Genomic DNA, 24,163 nt, shown 5'->3' on the forward strand with positions numbered 1-24,163 from the left:
GCCGACTAAGGTTGGAAAAACGAAGGCATGCAGAAAGGCTTATGCTCCAGAGAAGAACAAAGTTTCAGAACAGATCTCCACCGAACAACGACAACATAGTTTGACAGAGAATTCTGAGTCTGTTCAGTTTAAGGACATATCCATGACGGAAGAACACCGAGCTCGGACTCAACTTTATTTCAAATTACGACAACAATTAGAACAATTGAGTTACCGTCTCGTACAAGAGATGAAAACAATGAAAAAGTTCTATGACACCGAATGGGAGAATCTGGAAAGACAACAGAAGCAGCTAGCTCAAGCAGAGAGCGACCATAGAGCCATCGTGACCAATCACTGATCACATCTCCCTTATGATGTTCAGGAGTTAGAATATTTGCAGAAAGAAGCAAATGAAGAGGAATCTTCAGGAAGCCAGGATTTTATTCCAGTTCTTCTCTACGACTCCTTACAAGCAGAGTTTGAGAAGTTGAAGGAACAGTATGAACAGGCCCAGGCTACAATCCTGGAGGGGGTTAACTTGGCAACCTCCGAAAAGCTAGTTTCAGTGGAAGCATATGAGCAACTAAAGGTTGAACATGAGCAAGAAGTCCAAAGGCTGCAGGAAATTCTTGATGAGCTCAAGGCCAAGACAGACTCATCGGTAGAAGTTCCATCCATAGATGAGAAATTAGAGGTGAAAGACATGGCAGAACATGAAAGTCAAGATGTCCAAGAACTCATAAAAATATTGAAGGAAACCCAAGACAAATATGAGGCGGCAATGACCGAGGTTCAACAACTTGAAGAACAGATTCAACTGGGAATTCTTTCAGTGAAAGAAAAGGCAACTGTAAGAAACACAGAGACTGTAAGAATGGCCCCTGAACATGAGCTAGAGAGCATCAAGGCGCAACTTCTCCGAGCGCTTAAAGCCAAAGTACAAGAGGAAAAAAAGGTGAAAGCATTAGAGGAAAAGGTGGATGAAATGGAGAAGACTCTGATCCACAGGGTCCCCGTGGAAGAGTTAACGGTCAGCCAACTCCTTCGTATGCTGAGAGACAAGACTCTGCAATGGGAACCATTTGAACACGAGCTTCAATCTTCAAAGGGAAGGGGTTCGGAGCTCTCAAAAGTTTGGGGAATAGTTGAGGTTGCAACACAGATTTTACGGGGCTGCCGAAAGTACGCTGAATCACGTCAATGTGAACTACAGAATGTTGAAACAGCTGCTCCAGTAGAAGGATTGAATAGCCCGATCAATCAATCCCCGATGGAAGGGGAAGTATTGGAATCACAAATGAGGTCATTAGTGAAGGATTGGCAGGAAACCCAGGAAGAGCGGGATGAATATGAACGCATGAAGAAGTCTCTTCAGGAAAGATGTCTAGGGAGGGAACAACAGTCGGCTAACGTCCAGTTGGGTAAGGAAGAAGTAGCAGGCCCTCTCGCTAGACTAGCTCAGGACGACACCGAATATTACCATGACCTGTTGAGTGACACGGAATATTACGATGACTTGGTCTGCCCAGCTTGTGATGAAAACTCCCAAAGTGCAGAAATCAGGATGAAGCACTTAAAGTCTAAGGAACATAGGGAGATGGTGGCGCTACAGCTGGCAGCGGATAAGGGAGCCCCGAGAGTCTCCAAGAAGCAGAAAAGAAAAAGACGAAGCAGAAGACGATAACCATCTAAATCATTATCACTTCTATCAGATCATGCACGTGGGCCCTACGAAGGGGGCCAAATCAGTTGGAAAGTAGGAAAAATTACCAAGGCAGTCCAGCTGTTTGTAAAAGTCAGCACTGCTGGTTCAGCAGGACAGAAGTTCAAGCTGTTAAGCCAAGGGAAAGACTATTGGATGAGTCACGCTAGAAATGTGAACCGGCTACACCACAGAGATGTTGTTCGGACCGAGTCAAGACCAGAGACTGAATCTGTGAACTGTTCCCGCAGAGACTGAATCTGTGAACTGTTTCCCGCAGAGACTATATCTGTGAATTGTTTTACATGAAGTTGATTATATGTTATGTTTAATGGGGAATAAGTATGTTGTAAGCTAAAAAGGGAGGATTGTAGTGTATGTACCCGTCTACCTTTAAGAGAACTATTGTATGTAACCGTTCACCTTTAAGAGAACTATTTTAGGTGTGGCACTACTTTGTTTGGCTTCTGTATACTGTAATACCGACGGTGACCACACCAGTATATAAGTGTTGTGTCAGGATTTATTGGGCAGATTCGCCCTGACCTTCGAATAGTAAAGTCCTGTTTTAAGTTACTCTTGGAGTCTGTGTATTAATTAACTAAACAACCCACAGACTTTACACAAACGGCACTCTTTAATCACAAAGGCTGCTTCCATCTCTTAAAGGGAAGGGCCAATCACGCTGTATTACCTCATAGTCATCAGTGGTGTTTTTCAACACAACCTGGGCGACTGCCATTGCAGCCCCCATCACTTTCAGAAAGTGCAGCATTTGGAGATGTTTGAGGGAAAGGTGTAAAAAGTTTTGCGCAGGCAGCAGACTGGTGCAAGTAATAAAGGGTGCGATCACTGAAAGCGCCTTTTTCGCGATGTTCAAGCGACACAGAAGCATTCCCTTTAATTACCGCTCCTGCAGCACACCTCCACGTGCACAACGCCTCCTCTTACTGGCATTGTTGGCGCGAGGCGTTAAAGCAGGGGGCGAAAGGCAATTTTGCATCGGGGGCGTTGCACACGCATTGACGTCACTGTGTGAGAGGCGCTAGAGGCCTCGGTGCGAACAGTTAGCGCCAGTGCTAATTCGCCACTGAAGGTCGCGTGCGGTGTTGGATTCGCTGCGGCCGGGCACTAACCCCTTAGCACCCTATTAGCACCCCCGCCAGGCGATAACGGGAGGCGCTAACCTCCCGAATTTCACAGCCATTATTTATTCACACATTTAGGATTTTGTAACACCTACTGAACCTTGGAAATCTGCTCCCATAGTTCTTTTCCACTCAACGTCCTTTTGGTTCGAAAAGTTGGCAAAGATACATATAATTATTGATTTCATATTTGCAGCAGTCAATATTTGATGGCATTAACTATTGACTTTATTGCTCCATTTTCTACCACAACAGGAACTGCTTCTGTCTTTAGACTATTATGCAAGATATTTCAAAAGTTTCCAAAATAAATACATTTAATCAAAGAAAAGCTTCACAGTTTCTCAGCCAATATGATGGAATCTCTGGTACAGATTGTTCCTATTTGTTCCAGGAACTGTATGTGCAGAAAAAGCACCCAAACAGATGACAATGCTCCTATAATAGTTAACTGGCATGCATAATGACCTCAGAGTTATGTTATATTAGACTGTGAATCTGTCCCAAATTATTAATCAAGCTGAACAAGTGGAGCAGAGTGACTGTCTTTGCAAGAAACTGAAAATAAAGCAAGGGAATTAGTCTATTTGTGGTTCATAATCATACACTTGAAGGTTCAAATCTTTAGCTAGCTTTTATCATCTGAAAACTTTTGTGCATTCTCACTTGCAAAGGATGAGCGTGGTTGATATCTCATGTATGTGTACCACGCGAGCTTACAAAAGAGCTGCTGCACTCTGCCATTTTGTCTTATGTTCTAACATTTAAACAATAACCTGATGTCCCAATATTATGTTATTTTCAGTCTCAGCTTGCCCAAGTTATTTATCAGGCATGTATGTGTACACATGAGCTTGTTGTACAGTATCATGGTCAATATAAAAATCCCACTATATAATGATTATTTCTTACATATTTGCAACAGGAAATAGTTAAACAGTTTATGCACATCGTGTTTCAACTCTGAACATTTCATAAAACTATTAAGGCTGACATCTTAATATTGCATGATAATACTTATACACTTCAGAAATACTTCTTTGGCTGGGAAGTGCTTTGGGACATCCTGTGATCATGAAAGGAATATATAAATACAATTTCTTTTTTTCTTTCCAAATGGCCTGCACCTGTTTCTAAATTCCTACTTCCTTAGCCCTCTCCTCCTCCACTACTCATTTTCTTCCTTCACTTCTCCCCCTTCTTCACTTCTCGCTCTCTTATACTTCTCACTCTCTCGTTTCACTTCTTGCTTTTCTTCCTTTACTTCTCACTCTCTCGCTTCACTTTGTGCGCTCTTTTTCACTTCTGGCTTTCCTCTTTCACCTCTCGCTCCCTCATCCTCCTTCACTTCTTACTCTCCTCTTTCACTCCTTGATCTCTTGCTGTCTTTTTCTACTCTCATTCTCCCTTGTCCTTCTCTTTCACTTCTCTCCCAAGTAATGGAAGGCAATTGCATGAATCTTATCAATTACTGCAACAACATAATACCCATAGACAAATGGATCATTCTGCACCACCCAAAAAGTGTAACAATTCTCCCCTAGCTTCCAAAGACAAACATTGAAGGTTAAAAAGATTTAGCACTTTACAAAAGATACATTCATGGGAGAACTTCAATACAGAAATAAATGAATTTCCCAGAGCAAATATAAGAAGTGAGGCCGACAATCTGTAGATTCATACGGTCTATCAGAGAATAAATTGTTGTAGCTCTATTCTCCTGTCAAAAGGGAGACTATTCTGGGCACTTGGGAAGACAGAAGATTTACACATCATCACAATGACACATTGCGTAAGTGCTATCATAACATTTGTGTGATGCAATTACACATTCCAGTCAGACTTGCATCACTACAGATGAAAAAAATATTTGCTGGAGGCTTTTAGTGGAAGACATATATTTTACAATTCTAGTATCATAAATGTAAAAAAATTTAATTATACAACTTACCTAATTTTGGTAGAGAGTAGCTGACATTAAAGTAATCTTCATAAAATTTCAGCAGCCTCTTTGTTATATTTAAAGCATAGTCTCCAGATCCTCGTTGAATAGCATCCGGCCTGGCATACAGTCTCACCTTGAGAGAAGTACATCAGTTAGAAAAATTACTCTGAACAGTTGTACTACAAGAATATTTGAATCTAACTAAATGTAAATCCACACGAAACCATTCCTTATCCATCCATACATACACAGTAAAACAGACATACATAGATGGAATGATGTAGGTGAATACTTGAGATAACAGATGCTGGATACTGTCACCAAGTCAGTGCAATGCATGTCTGTCCAGTGTCTGGTTAACTGGTCTGGTTATCATCCAGTGCTTCAAGTTCAATTTAAACAGTGTACTATAAACTGAAAGGAGAAAATTGCACTACTGCCAACTAGTATTGCACTGATGAAAATACAAAGATGAGAAATTGATTGGAAGTTTGAATAGGACAACAGTAATTTGCTGCTGAATTATGGAAATGGTACTGCATTTGACCTTAAACAATCAGCTCTGTCCATGGTCAATGCAATGTTATATTGAGCTAACTGATCTCATAGTCTGTAGACATGTGGATCAAACAGAGCCGAAAAGCAACATAAAACAAGGTAATGTTGCAACTGACAGTAAAGTTATTTCAAATACAAAATTAAAAGAATCCATCCTAATGGTTCTACCTACAGAAAATCCTCTATAATATTGGATATTATATTTATAATAATATTGTTTTATTACAACTGCATGGCTTACAGTGTTGCCAGTCATTGAATGTCACAACAATTCCAACTAGAAGTTCCGTTTATCAACTATAAATAGTGATATTATATACTGTATGGTATAACGTGCTAAGTGTTTCATATATATGCATTCAAATAGGTAATGGCATAACCCATGCTTGATTCAAAACCTGTTCTTCCACCATAAAGATTATCTCCGTTCATTCAGAACTGTGGCAGTGGTGTCCGATCATTGCACTAAACATCAATCAGTCATGTGTTCATCTGAATTAGTCCATCCCCCAATATATTTGAGTATTTCACAACTTTATCCAACATTAAAAAATACATGAAGCCTGAGTAGAATTAAGAAGATCCTTGAGGAATGCAAATCAACCTCTTGAGTATAGTACCACATGTTTATTAATACATTCTATCAGAAGATCCACTGTAGAAAATTCTGTATTTTTAATACTATCAACTCATCGCCAGTCATTCATCATTGTTAAATTCCAATGCAATATTTATTGAGCAGCTTGTGGAATTTCTCAATAAGTTTCCAATTAAACTACCCTCTTCGATCACCTCAGAAAATTCAGACAACGATATTGTAAAGCCATTAAAATAGCTCAGCATCCTTACCAATAGCCAATTTATTGATACACACTAGCTTCATATAAGCCAGATTGCTGAGTTTGTAGTTAGAAACACTGTATGCAGCAGTGCGCATCTGATTTCTTGAGTGGCAGCACAAAATATGTTTTGGTGCCATGACCAGAATGCCCCAGTGTTACCTCCAGCCCCAGTGATAGGGAAGTAGCAGGAACTGTGGCGGGGGAGCATTGGTAAAAAAAATGGTCGGGTGAGTTGAGCACCAGAAAAACGGGTTTTCTTGTCTTGTTGATGTCAGGGAAGAAAGCAGAAATAAAACCAGAATACAACTGTTCTTTTCTCTTCAGATTGGAAATTTTTATAGGATATCAATATAAAGATTTTTTTTCCACAGCAAGACAGGATTCTAAATATAGTCCATGTTGGGTTTTTTTTAAAGGTAAAATATTTGGCTGTGCGGCTGTTGTTTCAAGAAGTACAAGTATATTCCGTAGGACTGATCGTCTAAAATGGGCTCTGGAGCCCGGTATCTTATACATGAGGCAGGAGAGTAAAATTCATGAGCTTACACTATCTTTATTGTGTCACTGAACTTAACAATACAACCGCTCGTAGTGTCTGAAACAGAAGCCGAGCTTATCCAAAGCCTCAAAGCTTCAGCAGGCTAGATCAAGTGCAGAGTGCTTTCAGTCAATACTATTTCAATATGGATTTTACTGGACAAATTGCCACCAAGGGAAAATATTGGATGTTTTTGCTAACCTGCAGTTCCTGCCACTTTGTACCATGTGAGTCCTATCTTTCTATTACCCAATCTGTTCATCTTAATAGACCTATCTAAATAAACTCCAATTTTCAGCGAAGTTGAGTTGAAAAATCTTATAATAGTTTTTGTAGATTTCCAATAAACTACCACATTACGATATTTCCATGTTATTTTTTTTAATGTATTGTGCACTACTGTCAGTGTCACGGTCAGCTATGCCTGAAAGGGACCAAAACATTCAGATTACAAGCACAGAAAATGCTCAAATTGAGATGCATGCTGCTTTGCCTATGATTCTCTGAAAGGCTGATGTCCACGGTATTCCTCACAGAGTGGGAACATTTCCTGTGTGCAAAGATGTAGCAAAATCAATAACCAATTCCTCATAAAAAGTTTACTATTTTGCTACAACTCTCGCACACCGAGTAAATCTTTCCCTTGCTGACTTTCCAATCCCAGCTGTGCCCATTGTGGGTGCACTGAACAGTTGCTGAGCATTTCCCCCACCAAGAGCGGAGCTTGGAGAAAGACGTACCCAAGGCCGTTTGTGTCCAGCTCCTGTTGGTCAGTCACAGAAAGACATGGGGACCAAAAAAATTAAGAAGGGAAGAAAATGCCAAAAAGAATCTTTCCCATTCCCAGAGTGTTTCTATATTTTTTTCCGTTATCTGCCTGTTGTATAGAAAATGAACATTTATATTTGTGAGTGATTGGTCTACACAACTTTGCTCCATGTTTTAATCAACTTGGTGCAATCCTCCATCCAACTGAAATTAGAATGTTAAAATAGCTTTAAAACTCCATAGGGGCATCGCTGCTCTTGTGATTAAAGCATTAGATTTTTTTTTAATCGCTCTACAGACTGACCTGATGAAAGAAAAAGCAGTTTGAAAAAAAACAGCTTCAGTGATTTTATTGACTCATTCTGTGGTATATGCTGGTTCCAGATCTTTGAAATGAAATGTAAGTTATTTGTTTGGGAAATTGTATGGTGCTTGCTCGTTGCTGATTGGTAACTTTTCCCACCTGTATAGGAATTGGAAGTGGTTTATAATTACCTTGCATTAAGTCAATGGGATATTTCAGCCAATCACTATCATTAGTTTAGAAGTCTTTGGGGGAGAGATTCGGTATAGCCCCGTGTGGGGCGCCAAAAACGTTAAAAGTTGAAGAAATAGCGCCAGGCGCTAATCATTGTCGACTCCCGCAAAATTCATTGTTAGCGCTCCAAGAGGGAAGTGGAGCGCTAAATCAAGCGCTACACTCCTAACTTAGGGCGCTAACCTCAGAGAGCGGGGCGCTACCGGCAGAGCGCTGTCCAAACGGCACTCTTTAATCACACATGTTGATTCCATCTCTTAAAGGGAAGGGCCAATCACGCTGTATAACCTCATATTCATCAGTGGTGTTTTTCAACGTGATCTGGGCGACTGCCATTGCCGCCCCCATCACTTTCAGAAAGTGCAGCATTTGGAGATGTTTGAGGAAAAGATGTAAAAAATTTTGCACAGGCAGCAGTCTGGTGCAAGTAATAAAGGGTGCGATCACTGAAAGCGCCTTTTTCGCGATGTTCAAGTGATACGGAAGCATTCCCTTTAATTAGCACTCTTGATGGGCCGAATGGCCTCCTTCTGTGCCGTTATGACTCTATGACTATGACTTCCGAGAGCAGAACGCCTCCTCTTACCGGCGTTGTCGGCCCGAGGCGCTAAAGCAGGGGTTGAAAGGCAATTTTGCATCGGGGCCATTAACGGGGCGTTGCACACACATTGACGTCACCATGTGAGAGGCGCTAGAGGCTTCAGCGTGAACAGTTAGCACCAGCGCTAATTCACCACTGAAGGTCGCGTGCGGTGTTGGATTCGCCGCGGCTGGGCGCTAACCCCTTAGCGCCCCGTTAGCGCCCCCGCCAGGCGATAACAGGAGGCGCTAACCTACCGAATTCCGCGGCCTAGATTTCTGCCATTCTCTAGTTTTTTTGCCTTAAGTACACATACACTGAGGTGTGAAATCTTTGAGGTATGATGACAACATTGAAATGTGACACTCCACAGACACATGCTTTACACAAAATACTTAAATAGATAGATACATAATGAGCACAAAGGTCCTCAAGCTCAATGGCAAATTCCTGGAAAAAGTTAAGACACAAGAGGCCCAACGGAGAAAGGGAATCTGTGGTACCGAGAAACATCGGATCTCCACTCACAAGAACAGAGACTCCAAGTTTGTGCAGTGACCTGGAGCAGGCAGAACTTCCATCCACCCCGAACAAGGTCCTTAATGTCAATGGGGAACGGAGCCGATGGGAAGGCTGGGATTTTCCTTGGCCCTGGCCTTTCTACGGCCTGGTACAGGAAACTTTCTGGTATCCAGCAAGGACGGGACCGACGTGGTGCCGGTTCATCAACAATTCCGGATAACTGAACGCAGAGCTCCGTATAAAGCAACAAAACCTGTTGCTTCAAAACAATCGGCACAAGTTGCAAGCGTCTCTGTAGCTTAGCAACAGCTTCAGCTACACCCTTGCACAGCAACAAATGGAGTAAAAAAAGTAATAAAAGTAAAAAAAGTTACCTGAACCAACTCCTGAATTTTGCCGGTGGATAGAGCGTTCCGGTTATTTAGGGGCCGGTTAATCGAAAGTTTCCTGTATGCAGGTCAGCCAAGGGGCAGAAATGGGGCCCGCTGGCATCTCCAAGTTGGCATCCTGGAAACGCTGTGTATGTCTGCTTGGATTGGCCCTCCTATAAAGGCGAGTGATCTGCTGGTCCGTCACACCTGTAGGTGGAGGTTGTCAGCAGCCCCAAGCAGCTATTTCCTACCCATCCAATGCACCAATACTGGCAGGAACGCCTGTCCACCATATGTCAATGTGGTGATGCCGCCCTGACCCTGAATACTCTGGCAGGGTAGAGCAGCAGATCTCAGCATCGCTCACTCTGACGCACATATGCCAAAGGAGCGGGTCCAAGGAAATTCAGGCCCAATATTCATAACTCCCAAAAATCAAAACATAAGAAAAAAGTAAGGGACTAAAAAATAACTAAAATTAGATCAAAGCTGGTCAATATGTTCATGATGCATTGTGGGATTTGTTTTCTTTCCAAGTAACTACAACTGATAACTAATTAATAGCAGTAAACTAAGCTGCAAGACAGTAACAAATAGAAGTACAGAGCAGATTCATCAGCAGCTGAAAAGAGAATAAATAAGTCAATGGATTGAGTGGAGACCCTTGGTCAGAACTCAACCTCCCTGAAATATAAACCTTTCTTCTTTTCCGATGCTGGGTATTTTTAGCATTTCTGCTTTTATTTCAGATTTTCAGCATTTGTCGATTTTTCTTTTTCTCTCTAAATACCATGAGATGTTGTGACATTTTATGGTGATATTTATTCTATTGCGATGCTATTGTTGGTGCGCAAACGCAAACTTACATTAATGCCACTGTCGGTAACTGTCTCCTTATAGGTGAAGTTGCAAATTGCCCAGGCCAGATAGTACGTGGACATTCGAGGAGTTTCTGCAAACTGCTCAGTGACCCATCCTTCTTCCTCGCGAACTGTGGCATCAACGGGCATGTTAGACAATGCCAAGTAAGTCTCTTGGTGCTTGATGGCAATTTTAAATGTTGCTTTGTATATTGGTTCATCAAAACATGGAAAGGTCTTACGGGCGTGTGTAGGAGAAAACTGTGTCACTGCAAGGTAGCTGGAAGAAAGTGGAAGAAGTTTATTAGGTGCCTTCTGTGGGATTTAAAAATACTATTAAGCAGAGAATTTTTTTTTTTAAAAAGGTTGTAATTGACTACAGAGATTGCCAAAGGTTCAGAATCTAGAGTCAAAGATCACAAACAAGTAGACTTACATGGCATGACAAATATGCACTTGGAAAGAGGCTGATTTAGCACTTTATTCAGAGTTCTGAAGAGAGTTTTGGGAGTCCGAATGGTGTACTGAAACTCAAAGCTTATCAAAACTAAATAATTAATAATGGACCATTTCCAAACCTGAACATTTCAATAATCTTTGAATATTTGGCTCAAGTAAACTTGCAGTACTATCATTTGCCTAGATTTATAGAGGTATCTTGACTTTAACTGAAGAAAGGCATTTTTTTTCAAGAGCTTGTGATAATTATTTTGACAATAGTCCTGTGAACAGTCATCATTAGTTTTTTTTAATTCTATTATGTCTAGGTTTCTGATTACATTACTGAATACTTGCCTTGCCGGTGGTAGAACGCAGTCCTTTATGACCTTACAGCCTTGGGATTGAAATGAATGTGGCTATATCAATTGCAAATTCTCAACACAGTCTATTGAGTTAAATATAGTTATTTCTTTACTTTACAGCTATTACCCTGGTAGCTTCAACTTCAACATAATTGTTCACATGTACGAGCACTGATTCACTCGCCGCTGTTCACAGCAAACCATTCTAAGACAACGTGCAATCTGGGAATGTTACCTGCTCCTGTCAGCCACTGCCCACATCTACCTTGCATTACAACCTCCAATTCTATCATCCGCACTGCTATAAGTAGATTCTGGGTGGTTTGCCAACTGAAAGACAGCCTCAACAAATCCTGTGCCCTTATACATGCCACTTGGTTTAGCATCCTCTAATACTGATCACTAGAAAATATATCATCACATTCTCCCGTCTCTTCCAAAAGGACAATATTAGAATGCTGTATAGGCTAAAATTACGTGGAAAGATTTATTTACCAGTTAAATAATACATAGAAATGAGGGGGGGGAAATCTAGATATTTCAAATAGAGTAGCCAAACTTACACAATATATAAAACTGTTCCAAATCAAAAAAAACAGTCTGAAATCCTTGTGATCCTTTTCAGCAGCTCCTGACTAACTATTTCTGATAGACGTTGTGTGGGGGAACACTCTCATAGAGTTCATTTTAACCCCTCAAGTGCCTCTACACTCAATAGGGCTGATGGGACTCTGTGAGGCTGCTCCTGAATTATATATGGATGTCCTTTCTTTGATGTAAAGTAGCCCCTTTTGATGATGAAACGGTTTCTTCTAAATGGCCAGACCATTCGAATGTTAACTATTTTTATCTACTCAAAAAAGGTGTGAACTCATGTGTCCCAGCCATCTGAGGTCAAAGTGTTTGGTTATGACACTAAAGCAAAATACTGCAGATACTCGAAATCTCAAATAACAACAGAAAATGCTGGAAATACTCAGCAGGTCAGGCAGCATCTGTGGAGAGAGAAACAGAGTTAACGTTTCAGGTCGATGACCCTTCGTCAGAACTGGAAAAAGTTAGAGAAGTAACAGATTTTTAAGCAAGTGTTGATGAATCTGTCATTGTCATTTACACCTCATCTAGAGTCATCTGTTGTAATGTATATACCTTTAAGGGGGGAACTATCTTTTACAGCTCATGTATACTGCAGTACCGGCAGTGACCACACCTGTATATAGCACTGAGTAGTAATCTGTACAGATCAGTTCCCGTGTGAGCCACGTTGAGTAAACACCTGTTGTACCGTTCTCCTGCAGTCTGTGTCTTATTATACACAGACACAACATTGGCGACAAGGCAAGTTCGAACCTACCTGCAACTCTGCATCACCTCCCGGGGATTCGTTCCTGGAGACCAGTGGATTGGAGGTCAAGGCCAGAGACTCGGGCGTCAACCACGGGCAACCATCCAGTCATCCAGCAGAGACTCGAGAATTGCGGGGGAGGCTGTCGAGAGCCAAGCTTGGCTTTCCAGTCGAGGTGGTCCAGCGAAACCGGCTGGCAACAGGTAGTGCGCAGACCCTTCCCGGACAGCGGCGGGCTAGAGCCCGACCGAGCGGCACAGCAAAGGGCCGAGCAGCGTCGACGGGGGAGAGAGAGAGAGGGCAGAGCGCACAGGACGCAGCCGGTGTTCAGGGGCCGAGCAGCGTCGAAGAGAGGGAGAGAGAGACGCGCAGAAACCCGCGAGGCGCCGCCATTGCCACGAGGACCGCCGAGAGCGGCGTTGGCAGCAGCGCAGGAGAAGCGCGCAAAACCTACAGGGCGCCGGCATTGCCACAAGAACCGCCGGGAGCGGCGTTGGCAGCAGCGGGGGAGGAAGGAAAGCGCGGGAGACGCCATTTTAAGCCATTGGGAGACGCCATTTTAAACCACACCCAAAATGCCGAAGAGTGGCATTATCACCGCATTTGACAATGAAGTTGAAGATTGGACTACATATGTCAAACGAATAGAGGTATACTGCAAGGCAAATGAGGTGTCAGATGACAAGAAAGCGTCGGTATTGTTAAATTTAATGGGTGCAAAGACGTATGGTTTATTATGAAATCTAGTAACCCCAACGAAGCCAATGGAAAAGAGTTTTGAAGACATAGTAACGATACTAAAGGAACATTTAAACCCCACACCGCTGCTGATAGCAGAAAGATTCATGTTTCACAAACAGAACCAGCATAAGGATGAAAGCAATGCTGATTATTTAACAGAACTGCGCAAACTATCGAAACACTGCCAGTTTGGAGCGGGACTGGCAGATACCTTAAGGGACAAGTTTGTGTGTGGGCTTCAAAGTGAAGGAACCCAGAAACGGCTTTTATCTGAAAAGGACCTTATGCTGGAAAAGGCTTTCAGCATTGCGGTATCATATGAAGCAGCAGCACGGGGCGCTGCAGAGATACAACAGAGACCGCAAGAATATGGCACAAACGAAATGTCATATGGAACAGAGAAGTGCTATTGCTGCGGCAGAACAACACACGACCAGAATGATTGCTGGTTCAAAGACAAAGTGTGCAGACAGTGTGGAAAAGTAAGACACATAGCACGAGTCTGCAGGTCGGGAAAGAAAACCAGCAATAAGAAACCTACCAAAGAAAAGTACAAGAAGGTACATAAGATGACGGAGAATAGTTCAGACGAACAAAAGAGTGATAACGACTCCGAAAGCAGGGAACTGAGTTGTCTGAAACTACATAATGTGATCACAACGGAAGATCACCGAACCATTTGGGTCACTCTCAAGATAGCAGGAGTCCAGGTAAAGATGGAATTGGACACAGGATCAGCCCTAACAGTCATAAACCGACGGGACTACGAGCGGCTATTCTCACACATACCCTTGAGAGACACAAAAATTATTTTGAAGACGTACACGGGGCAAAAAGTCTACCCCAAAGGAAAAATAAGGGTGACCGTTATATATAACGGTAAGGAAACACCAAAACTAGACCTGTATGTATTGCAAGATGGAGGACCACCATTACTGGGACGTGAATGGATCCGGAAAATACAACTGGATTGGCATTCCATACAGGCACTGACTGTGGCTGATAAAAAGGATGACGACGTCACACCTGGGCGACTGTCAAAGATCCTAACTGACGCAAAAGAAGTGTTCCAGCAAGGACTCGGAACACTAAAAGGCATGACAGCGACGATTAAAATTGAAGAAAACGCAAGCCCAAAATTTTTTAAGGCCAGACCGGTACCTTATGCGATCCGCCCAGCCGTCGAAGCAGAGCTGGAGAGTCTGGAACGTTCAGGTGTACTGTCCAAGGTAGACTGGAGCGAGTGGGCTACACCCATCGTCCCTGTGATGAAAAAGTCTTTGAGCAGCACGCCTGGGGAACCAAGGAAGGTTCGCATCTGTGGGGACTTTAAGGTAACAGTGAACCCGGTCCTTCACACCGTACAATATCCACTTCCACGGATTGAAGATATTTTCGCCTCGCTATCTGGAGGGAAACGCTTCACTAAGATTGATCTGGCCCAGGCGTATCTGCAAATGGAGGTAGAAGAAGCATCAAAAAAATACCTCACAATCAACACCCATAAAGGTCTCTACCAATACAACCGGCTGGTATTCGGGGTAGCATCAGCTCCGGCTATTTGGCAGCGGGCAATGGAACAAGTCCTGCAAGGGATCCCAGGGACCCAGTGTTATTTGGACGACATCCTGGTCACGGGTGAAAATGACAGTGATCACCTTGCCAACCTGGAGCAGGTGCTCACTAGATTGCAGGAATATGGGCTCCGAGCTAACCGCCCCAAATGCGAGTTTTTTAGAAAACAGATCTCGTATTGTGGCCACGTTATCGATAAAGAGGGGTTACATAAGTCCCCAGAGAAGATTGAGGCAGTAGTCAAGGCTCCAGCACCGGAAAATGTGTCACAACTGAGGTCGTTCCTCGGGCTGGTAAACTACTACCATAAGTTCTTGCCAAATTTGTCTACAATACTACACCCACTGAACACCCTACTGCAAACTGGGGTGCCATGGAAGTGGAGTGACGAATGTAGACGAGCTTTCCAGAAGAGCAAAACACTAATCACATCGAAAGAGGTATTGGCCCATTACAACCCAGCATTACCAATTCGGTTGGCATGTGATGCGTCACCCTACGGCATTGGAGTGGTGCTGTCGCACAAATTCTCAGACGGCTCAGAGAGGCCAATAGCCTTTGCATCACGATCACTAACCTCAGCCGAGCGTAACTACGCCCAGATTGACAGGGAGGCCCTCAGCCTAGTGTGGGGAGTGAAAAAGTTCAATCACTATCTGCACGGGCAGAAATTCACCTTGCTGACTGATCACCAGCCTCTTGTCTCCATTTTAATCCAAAGAAGGGCGTTCCGGTGATGACTGCGCAACGACTACAAAGATGGTCACTTTTTCTAGGGGCCCACCACTATGAGATTGAATATAAGGGCACGAAACAGCATGGAAATGCTGATGGGCTATCACGCCTGCCACTGCCTACTGCGGAGGAAGCACCAGCAGTGGATCCTGTCGAAATATTCCATTCGACTATAGTTGAATACCTACCGGTAACTAACGCTTGTATCGAAAAGGAAACCCGAAATGACCCGACACTGTCTCGGGTATATGGTTTGACGGCGAAGGGATGGCCAGCACATAGCGACTCACTGTTGCCAGCATTCTCGACAAGGAGAGAACAGCTGTCAGTGTGCCGGGGACCTTGATGTGTGGATCCCGAGTGGTAATTCCACCCAAGTTAAGGGATAGAGTGCTCAATGAGCTTCATGAGGGTCATCTGGGAGGGGTAAAAATGAAAAGCCTAGCCAGGGCTTATGTGTGGTGGCCGGGAATCGATAAACAAATCGAGGACCTGACCAAGAGCTGCTCAGGATGCCAGAAAGTCCAAAATGCACCACCACATGCCCCTCTACACCCATGGGAGTGGCCCTCATCTCCATGGCAACGGGTGCATATTGATTTTGCTGGTCCATTCATGGACTCAATGTTTTTAATAGCCGTGGATGCGCACTCAAAATGGCCTGAGGTCATCAAAATGTCCTCCACCACCATGGAGAAAACTATTGCCGTCCTACGGACCATTTTTGCCAGGAATGGCTTGCCAGAACAGATTTGCTCCGACAACGGACCACAGTTTGTGTCCGAAGAGTTCCGGAGGTTCTTGAAAAAGAATGGGGTACGGCATTACACATCCGCCCCGTATCATCCAGCCACAAATGGATTGGCTGAGAGGTTCGTACAAACCTTTAAGGAGGCAATAAAGGCTATGTACAATGACAACATTCCGCTGCAGCACAAGGTGGACAATTTCCTGTTCGCCTACCGGAATGCGACACATGCAGTCACCAACCAGGCCCCAGCCATGATGTTCTTTAACCGAAGGTTAAGATCTCGCCTGGATTTGCTCAGACCAAACGTACGAAGAGATGTTGAGAGTAAGCAATTCCAGCACATCCATGAGAAGCCAACAAGGAGCTTCAATGTAGGGCAACCAGTCTTGGCCCGCGACTACCGAACAGAAAAATGGCAGCCAGGAACGATATGCACACGGCAGGGCCCACTAATGTACACAGTGGACATTGGGGAGAGCATCATGAGACGCCATGCTGACCAGATCCTAGAGTCACAGGAACAAGTCAACCCCATGCCTCGCCCATACGTACCTGGTGATGAACCCGACGTACAGGTTGCATCTACCCCAGAAACAGTAGCATCGGAAGCTGATGAACCAACTGACGACAGGGGGCCAGAATCGCCTCCGCACCAAGAGCAAGACACTCGGGAAAGGCGCTATCCAGAAAGGACCAGGAAGCCTCCCCAAAGACTGAATATATAAATAGACTATTTTCAGCTAATGTTGCATGTTAAAAGTGTTAATTGTAATTAGTTTGATATTTAATTGTTAAATGAGTGTTATGGTACTGTTAATCTAAAAGGGGAGGAATTGTAATGTATATACCTTTAAGGGGGGAACTACTTTTTACAGCTCATGTATACTGTAGTACCGGCAGTGACCACACCTGTATATAGCACTGAGTAGTAATCTGTACAGATCAGTTCCCGTGTGAGCCACGTTGAGTAAACACCTGTTGTACCGTTCTCCTGCAGTCTTTGTCTTATTATACAGACACATCTGTTGTTTTTTAACTTGTCCCATTACCATCTCCTTTTGCCTTGCACCATCGTCCCTTTTATCTTTTAATCTCTCCTGCCTTCCATCCTATCACAGACCTTCCCTTTAGTTCATTCCTCCCCTCCTCCCTTTCTCTGCCCCCTACACTTGCTTAAAAATCTGTTGCAGCTTTTTCCAGTTCTGATGAAGGGTCATCGACCTGAAACGTTAACTCTGTTTCTCTCTCCATGATGCTGCCTGACCTGCTGAGTGTTTCCTGTGTTTGTTTAGGATACCTGACAGTAACCTGTCTAGTTGGTTGAAATGGGAATCAGCGCATAAGGTTACTAAGCACTGGCTCAGACAAGCCATCAGTGGTTTCCAATACAGATTCCAAGGAATCACCTGGACTGCATCTTAATCTTTAAAATTATATATTTAATTTTAAGATCTCCTGCTATATTGTTCACAGATAGTCCTGGCGTAGGGAACTCAGTTGTGATGTTAAGCTGCCAGCCTGGCTTCACTCTTTAAAACAACTTCTCAAGTACTCCCTGTGGGAATTCAGTTGATAGTAGCTGGAAATGAATTGAAGCGGAGGTCAGGTGGAGCAGTATTGTCCAATAGAAATCACTGGCTAGCCACAGGTGTGACTACAGCGACACTGTTTTAGCCACATGCACTAATTTTAGTACAAAATGCCTTTCAGATTCACGCAAGAGTGGTGAATGTACTTCGCATGTATATATTTATTTAACAAACATCTAACACCATGTAGTGCAACATTTTGCAGTCTGTCCCACCAACATTTGGAATTCTGTAATGAACTTATCAGACACAGCACATCTTAGTGTAGCTTCTAGGTTCTTGTCTAGCCCTGGGGAGTGGTACTTTGACTCCCTCAGAGCGATTGGTGAGATGTTGACTCGCACATCGAGACCGGCCAGACCCGCCCTTGTTCTCCATCAAAAGCACAAATGGACGCTGCTTGTCCTTTGCCATGACATGGCCTGTTGGAGCTGCTTGTTATTGGCTGGGCTTGTTGGCTTCTGCTGGTCTGGAGCGGTTGTTCCAATTGGTCGAGCTGACCGTGATGACAGCGCCCCTCGCCATACCCGGTTGCTGGTGTTTCCATGGTGCTGAAGTCTGGCGTTTTCACCCATGTTACACATCATTTTAGCAGACAGCCGACAAACAGTAACCAAGGAAGTAAAGCACCCACAATGATCAAAAACCGCTCAGATGCTCTGGTTTTTGTCTTCCCATTTTACCAATGCACACAAAAGATTAAAATACACATGCATATGCCATGCGAATGCATATTGCGATCACATGCCTGATATTGTCTGTTAGTCATTTTTAAAATTATTAATCAACAATATAATTAGCCACATCTGGATTCCCGATTAGCCACATGTGGCTAGTAGCTAACGTATTGGATAACATATTGGCCTGCCACTAACTATGATCTCTGTCCTTCAAATGAGAAAATTAAACCGAGGTCCTGTCTGCCACTTCAGGTGAAAATGAATGGACCCATAAAAGAGCAGAACGATCTCCCACTGCTGTCAACAACATTCATCTTTCACACTATGCTGCCAATAAAAATCTTGATGAATCAAAGGTCAACAAACTGCTTGTAAATTTCAGGCTCTAGTTTAGTGAACTGATTTTCTCTTTTTTAAAGATTGTTTTGTATCTGTAATAAAGTATTTAGTGTGTGACAACTGGTGTGCGATATCTAGAATAAACCAGATGTAAGATTTATATATTGAAAACACGTGTTTCATAAAAGAAACGTGGTTTGGTAAACGTGGTTCTAAAAGAGGTGGCTGCAAAGATAGTGGATGCATGGGTTGTCATCTTCCAAAATTCCCTAGCTTCTACAACGCTCCCAGCTGATTGGGAGGTAGAAAATGTAACCCCGCTGTTCAAGAAAGGAGGGAGAGAGAAAACAGGGAACTATAGGCCAGTTAGCCTGACATCAGTCGTCGGGAAAATGCTGGAATCGAGACTTTAAACCGAGGTCCCGTCTGTCACTTCAGGTGAACATTAAAGGTCCTAAAGCAATACTCAAAGAGCAGAGCGATCTCCCAGTGCTGTCAACATCATTCATCTTTCACGCTATGCCACCAAAGAAAATCTTGATTATCCAGCTTTTCAACACAGTTCTGTTTGTTAAACATTGCTGACTCAAAATGGATGCCACACTGACCTACATTACACTCCCAAAGTAATTCATTGTGTGAGTCGAACACGAGAAAGTTAAGTAATATTATTTATTTTAAAGCATAAATTGGAGCAGCAAGAGCTGACTAAGACACACAGGTGATGAGGCAATTCAGTGGAAAGCATTATTTTCAAAAAGGGTACATTTCAAAGTACAATGGTTTAGCGTGCATTTTTACAAAAGGATTAGCCATGCTGCGCCTGTGATAAAAAAATGTAATTAAATACACATCAGCCCAGCACCTCAGGTTATCCAGGAGGTGCTTCTTAACAAATATAATGGAAGATAAATTGATTAGTACGAAAACCATTAGGGAAACGTTCCCACTGACGCAGATTGCAGTGCAAACACTTCTCTGCAGTCAATCAGATTTCCTTTCAATTTGTAAAATCTGAATTCCAGGTCACTCAAAGTTTGACAGCAATATTATTTTCAGCTCAGCGGTTCAGGAGGTAGGTTCACCACCACCTTCTACAGGGCAACTAGTGACAGGCAATAACAGGCCAGCGATGCGCACATCTAGAGAATTAATATAAAAATATGATATGGCTGGCATTTTACTGAAATACCCATGCCCCTCTGATTTATTAAAAATAATTATATTCTTTAATGCTAGTGTGTGTTGCTTCTGAACCTATATTTTAAGTAAAACTTGTATACTACAGCTCCATAACAAAACCTTTGGCCGGGAGTTTGCTCGCCTTGGCGGGTCTGGGACGAGTGGTCAGGTCACGGCCCCACTGCTGGCTCCATCCCGCTGTCTAAAATGAATTTACCTTGGTTGGGCTTGTTAAGTCCGCCCAGCGCGTTTCCCGGGCCAATTACAGGAAGCGGGTCTGGTGACCTCATTCATGATGCGTCATCAGCCGGTTTCCTTAAAGGGACCATGGCCAACTTTATTTTGACATTTGTGCTGTCAGTGTTCTACAGCATTGAGGTGCTGAAAACACTGACAAGCACTGCACAGAGATGCAGGGCTGCACGCAGGTTCTCCCATGACTCCCTCCATATGCTTATGGAAGGAGTCACAGCACGCAGGGAGTTCCTCTTCCCTTCCGATGGGCGGAGACAACTCCCCAGTACCCAACACAGCCTGGTTGCACATTGCACAGGAGGACACAAGCAGGGATGTCGTCAGGAGGACCAGGCTGCAGTGGTGCAAACCTTTCAATGATCTCAGTAGATCACGAAACGTTACTGCAAAGCCACACTCAACCTCATCCTGCTGTGCCTCTCATCACATCCCCATCACTCTGCCTTCCCTACCCTACTCCTGCACATCCTTACTCACACCAACTTACCTTGCGCCTCCACCCATCCCTCTCTATCTACATTATCACTTCCTCATCTCACTAGCCACCCCTCATACTCACCCTCATCCTAGTGCAATCATACCAACTAACAACACACAAGGGTAGGCACTTGGGTGTTTTATGCCATGTTCATGTGAAGTTTCTGTTAATGCGCTGTCAAACATTGAAATCTTTATTTTCAACACTTTACGTTCGTAGACAGATTTGTGTGCACCTTTGGAAGTGGCTTAGTGAGTTGCAGTGAATGGTGAGACATAATGGTACCCCCCGCAATGGTGATGAGTGTGAAAGGAATGGCTTGGACATTGCAGGAGTGCTTTATAGTGTTGGTGTGGGATGGTGCTAACCTGGCGCATCATGTGACAGCCAGGGTGTACAGCGTAAAGTTAAGTAAATCTGTCCATGATAAGGCCATCCCTGGCGTCCCAAGCAGCAATGTGTTCGGGTGCTGATGCCCTCTGTCCTGTGCAGCATCAGGTGATTGCGGAGAAGGTTGGTGTTCTTGCTGTTGGTGCTGCTGGTGTTGGGGCTCATCATGGTTCAATTCTGAGGACCAAGGTGAGGCAATATAAATGGCACCCATGCTGATGGAATAGATGACAGGTGAAGTACAGATGACAGAAGCGATCTGTCAATGGTGAGAGAGGTACTGAGGTGAGACTGGATGGAGACTTGTGGAAAGACTTGCAGCATGCTGAATCTGTTGTGGAAATGCAGCAAGGAGCAGCTTGTGGCTGAGGAAAGTGATCTCTGTCAGGTGGGAGCTTTTACTGTACATTTGAAGCTGTCACATAATCAGCTGGAGCAATGGCCACTGAACTCCCGCCTCAGGTTGACAGACGTGGTCACCGAACAGCGCCGTTCCTGTGGCCATGAAGTTAATGTTAAAAAAGTAAAAAAGGCTGTTACGGGTCTGATAAGTGCGTTATAATTAGTTTAATTGGATCGCCCGCCGCTGCCCGTTGGGTCTGCTCAGCGCTGACAGACCCGACATTGGGAAAGGCGCGTTGACAGCGGATTCCCGACCCGCTGTCAAAAAAAACTTTCCCAACCCACCACCGCTCCCGCCCGCTAACGCCCCTGAAAATTCCGGCCAATATCAGCATTCAAATAAAGTGAACTTTAAGAATGAGAAAGAATGGAGCTCTCATGGTAGTGAAAATCTATAATGCTTTTCAGTTGGATTCCTTAACACAGCATGGCATATTTCAGAACGGTGGTTTCAAACTTTTCTGTGTCGGGGAACTGCCTACAAACACTCGTACGCGCCCGAGAACCCCTTGCAAATATTGACACACTCCTGACCCATGTTCCCTTTAAGCTGCGTTGCCGCCCGACTCTCTGAAGGTCCCGCACAGCCGTGAGCCAGCTTTTAAATAGGAAAACCACGCATACGCGGAATTTGGAATGGCCCACACGGCCCCTTTAAACAGGCCGTGCAGGCCAAAAAAAAATTAGAGGGAACATGCTCCTGACAACCCCCTTTAAATATTAACACACTCCTGCTAACCCCTGCAATTAGTGACACACTCCTGAGGACCCCTTCAAATATTGATATGCTCCCTGCAAATATTTGCATATCACAAACTTTGGCAAGATAGTGCCAGCTACCCAAAGGAAAAGAGGCATGTTGCAGAAAATATTTAATAGTAAACTGCAACAGAAATAATGGGTTACTAAGTCAACAATACAGAGGAAATACCAAAATCCAATAACAGTGGGACAGAAATCTGATGACCTCAGGGATATAAGAACATAAGAAATAAGAGCAGGAGTAGGCCATACGGCCCCTCAAGCCTGCTCCGCCATTCAATAAGATCATGGCTGATCATCGACCTCAACTCCACTTTCCCGCCCGATCTCCACATCCCTTGATTCCCCAGGATTCCGTCACAGACCCCGTTTCAATCAACTGTTTGAAATATATGGCAGTTTTGCATTGCTGTTGACAACAACTTGCATTGTGTCTTTAACATAAAGAACATCCCATCGTTCTTGACAGGGGGAGGGGTAAGAGGCAAAGAAGAAGTAGGAATTGCTGAGGGAATGGCTGTCAAGCCATGAAGCGATTAGGCAGCATGACTGAAAGCTTTGTTGAAAAGATGGGATTTGAGAAGATTTCTCAAGGTGGCAGGAGCTGAGAAGCGATAGGTTAGGGTTAGAGGTTTATCTGAAGATTTCCAGAGAGTGGGACTGAGATGATTGAAGGCTCTGCCACTACTGCTGATGACTTCAGATGCTTGGTGCTGCGAACCCGAGTCAAAAGCCTCCACCTGGTCGAGACATTCCCAGTATTTCCACACAAAAATATTTACAATTATGAGAAACAGTGAGAAAGTCTACCAACTCCTAACACTTCAGTGCTATGTCCGATGGATTTTTTTTTTTACTTTGAGTGCAGTTATGCTGCCACTTTCATGTTGATGCAAAGTGGTTGCAAGCGTGTCTTGATCCAAGAAGTCTCGGTATAACTCAGGTATTACAGCCATTCCAGGAAGACATCTCACACTGCTTTAAGTTTGCACTAATTGACTATAACTCCAGTCTGATAATAAAGACACATTTGTTCAAAAAACCTAGGTGATCCTGGGAACTGTTAATATTTTATATGGAATGTTTTTAATGTTAAACATTGGTTGCAGGAAAAACGGGTTTTTGACATGCATCTACGCACCCATGCACAGAGTTCCATGTTCATAGTGGGTGCTGTAATGTAGTACTTATGATACTAGACTAGCAACCTACAGGTTGTGGGTTCAAATTCTACCATGACAAATTAAGAAATTAGAACACAAGAACATAAGAAATAGGAGCAGGAATAGGCCACTTGACCCCTCGAGCCTGCGCCGCCATTCAATAAGATCATGGCTGATCTGATCTTGGCCTCAACTCCATTTTCCTGCCCGCTCCCCATAATCCTTGACTCCCCTGTAACTCAAATATATGTCTATCTCCGCCTTGAATATATTCAATGTCTCTGCCTCCACAGCTCTCTGGGGTAGAGCAAGGAGTGTGATGGAATACTCTCCACTTGCCTGGATGAGTGCAGCTCCAACAACACTCATGAAGCTCAACACCATCCAGGACAAAGCAGCCTGCTTGATTGGCACCCCATCCACCACCTTAAACATTCACTTCCTCCACCACTGACGTACCGTGGCTGCAGTGTGTACCATCTCAAAGATGCACTGCAGCAACTCGCCAAGGCTTCTTCAGCAGCACCTGCCAAACCCGCGACCTCTTCCACCTAGAAGGACAAGGGCAGCAGATGCATGGGAACACCACCACCTCCAAGTTCCCCTCCAAGTCACACAC

At 43.8% G+C, this 24,163-nt stretch overlaps 1 protein-coding gene across 3 annotated transcripts in view; it reads right to left on the reverse strand.

Moving 5' to 3' along the window:
• LOC147106322 (thyrotropin-releasing hormone-degrading ectoenzyme-like) overlaps window positions 1-24,163 on the reverse strand; it is a 155,670-nt gene that overhangs the window by 106,740 nt on the left and 24,767 nt on the right. For all 3 annotated transcript variants that reach the window (XM_086009318.1, XM_086009319.1, XM_086009320.1), the window contains exons 3-4: window positions 10,361-10,634; window positions 4,784-4,910 (exon numbers count right to left, since the gene is read on the reverse strand). In XM_086009318.1, the coding sequence (XP_085865444.1) occupies window positions 4,784-4,910; window positions 10,361-10,634 (401 nt within the window). The remainder of the gene's footprint in view (window positions 1-4,783; window positions 4,911-10,360; window positions 10,635-24,163) is intronic.

This window comes from Somniosus microcephalus, chromosome 16, assembly GCF_052327205.1.
Source record: "Somniosus microcephalus isolate GS21.2 chromosome 16, FLI_Smic_1.0, whole genome shotgun sequence".
In the NCBI taxonomy this organism is placed as follows: Eukaryota; Metazoa; Chordata; class Chondrichthyes; order Squaliformes; family Somniosidae; genus Somniosus; species Somniosus microcephalus.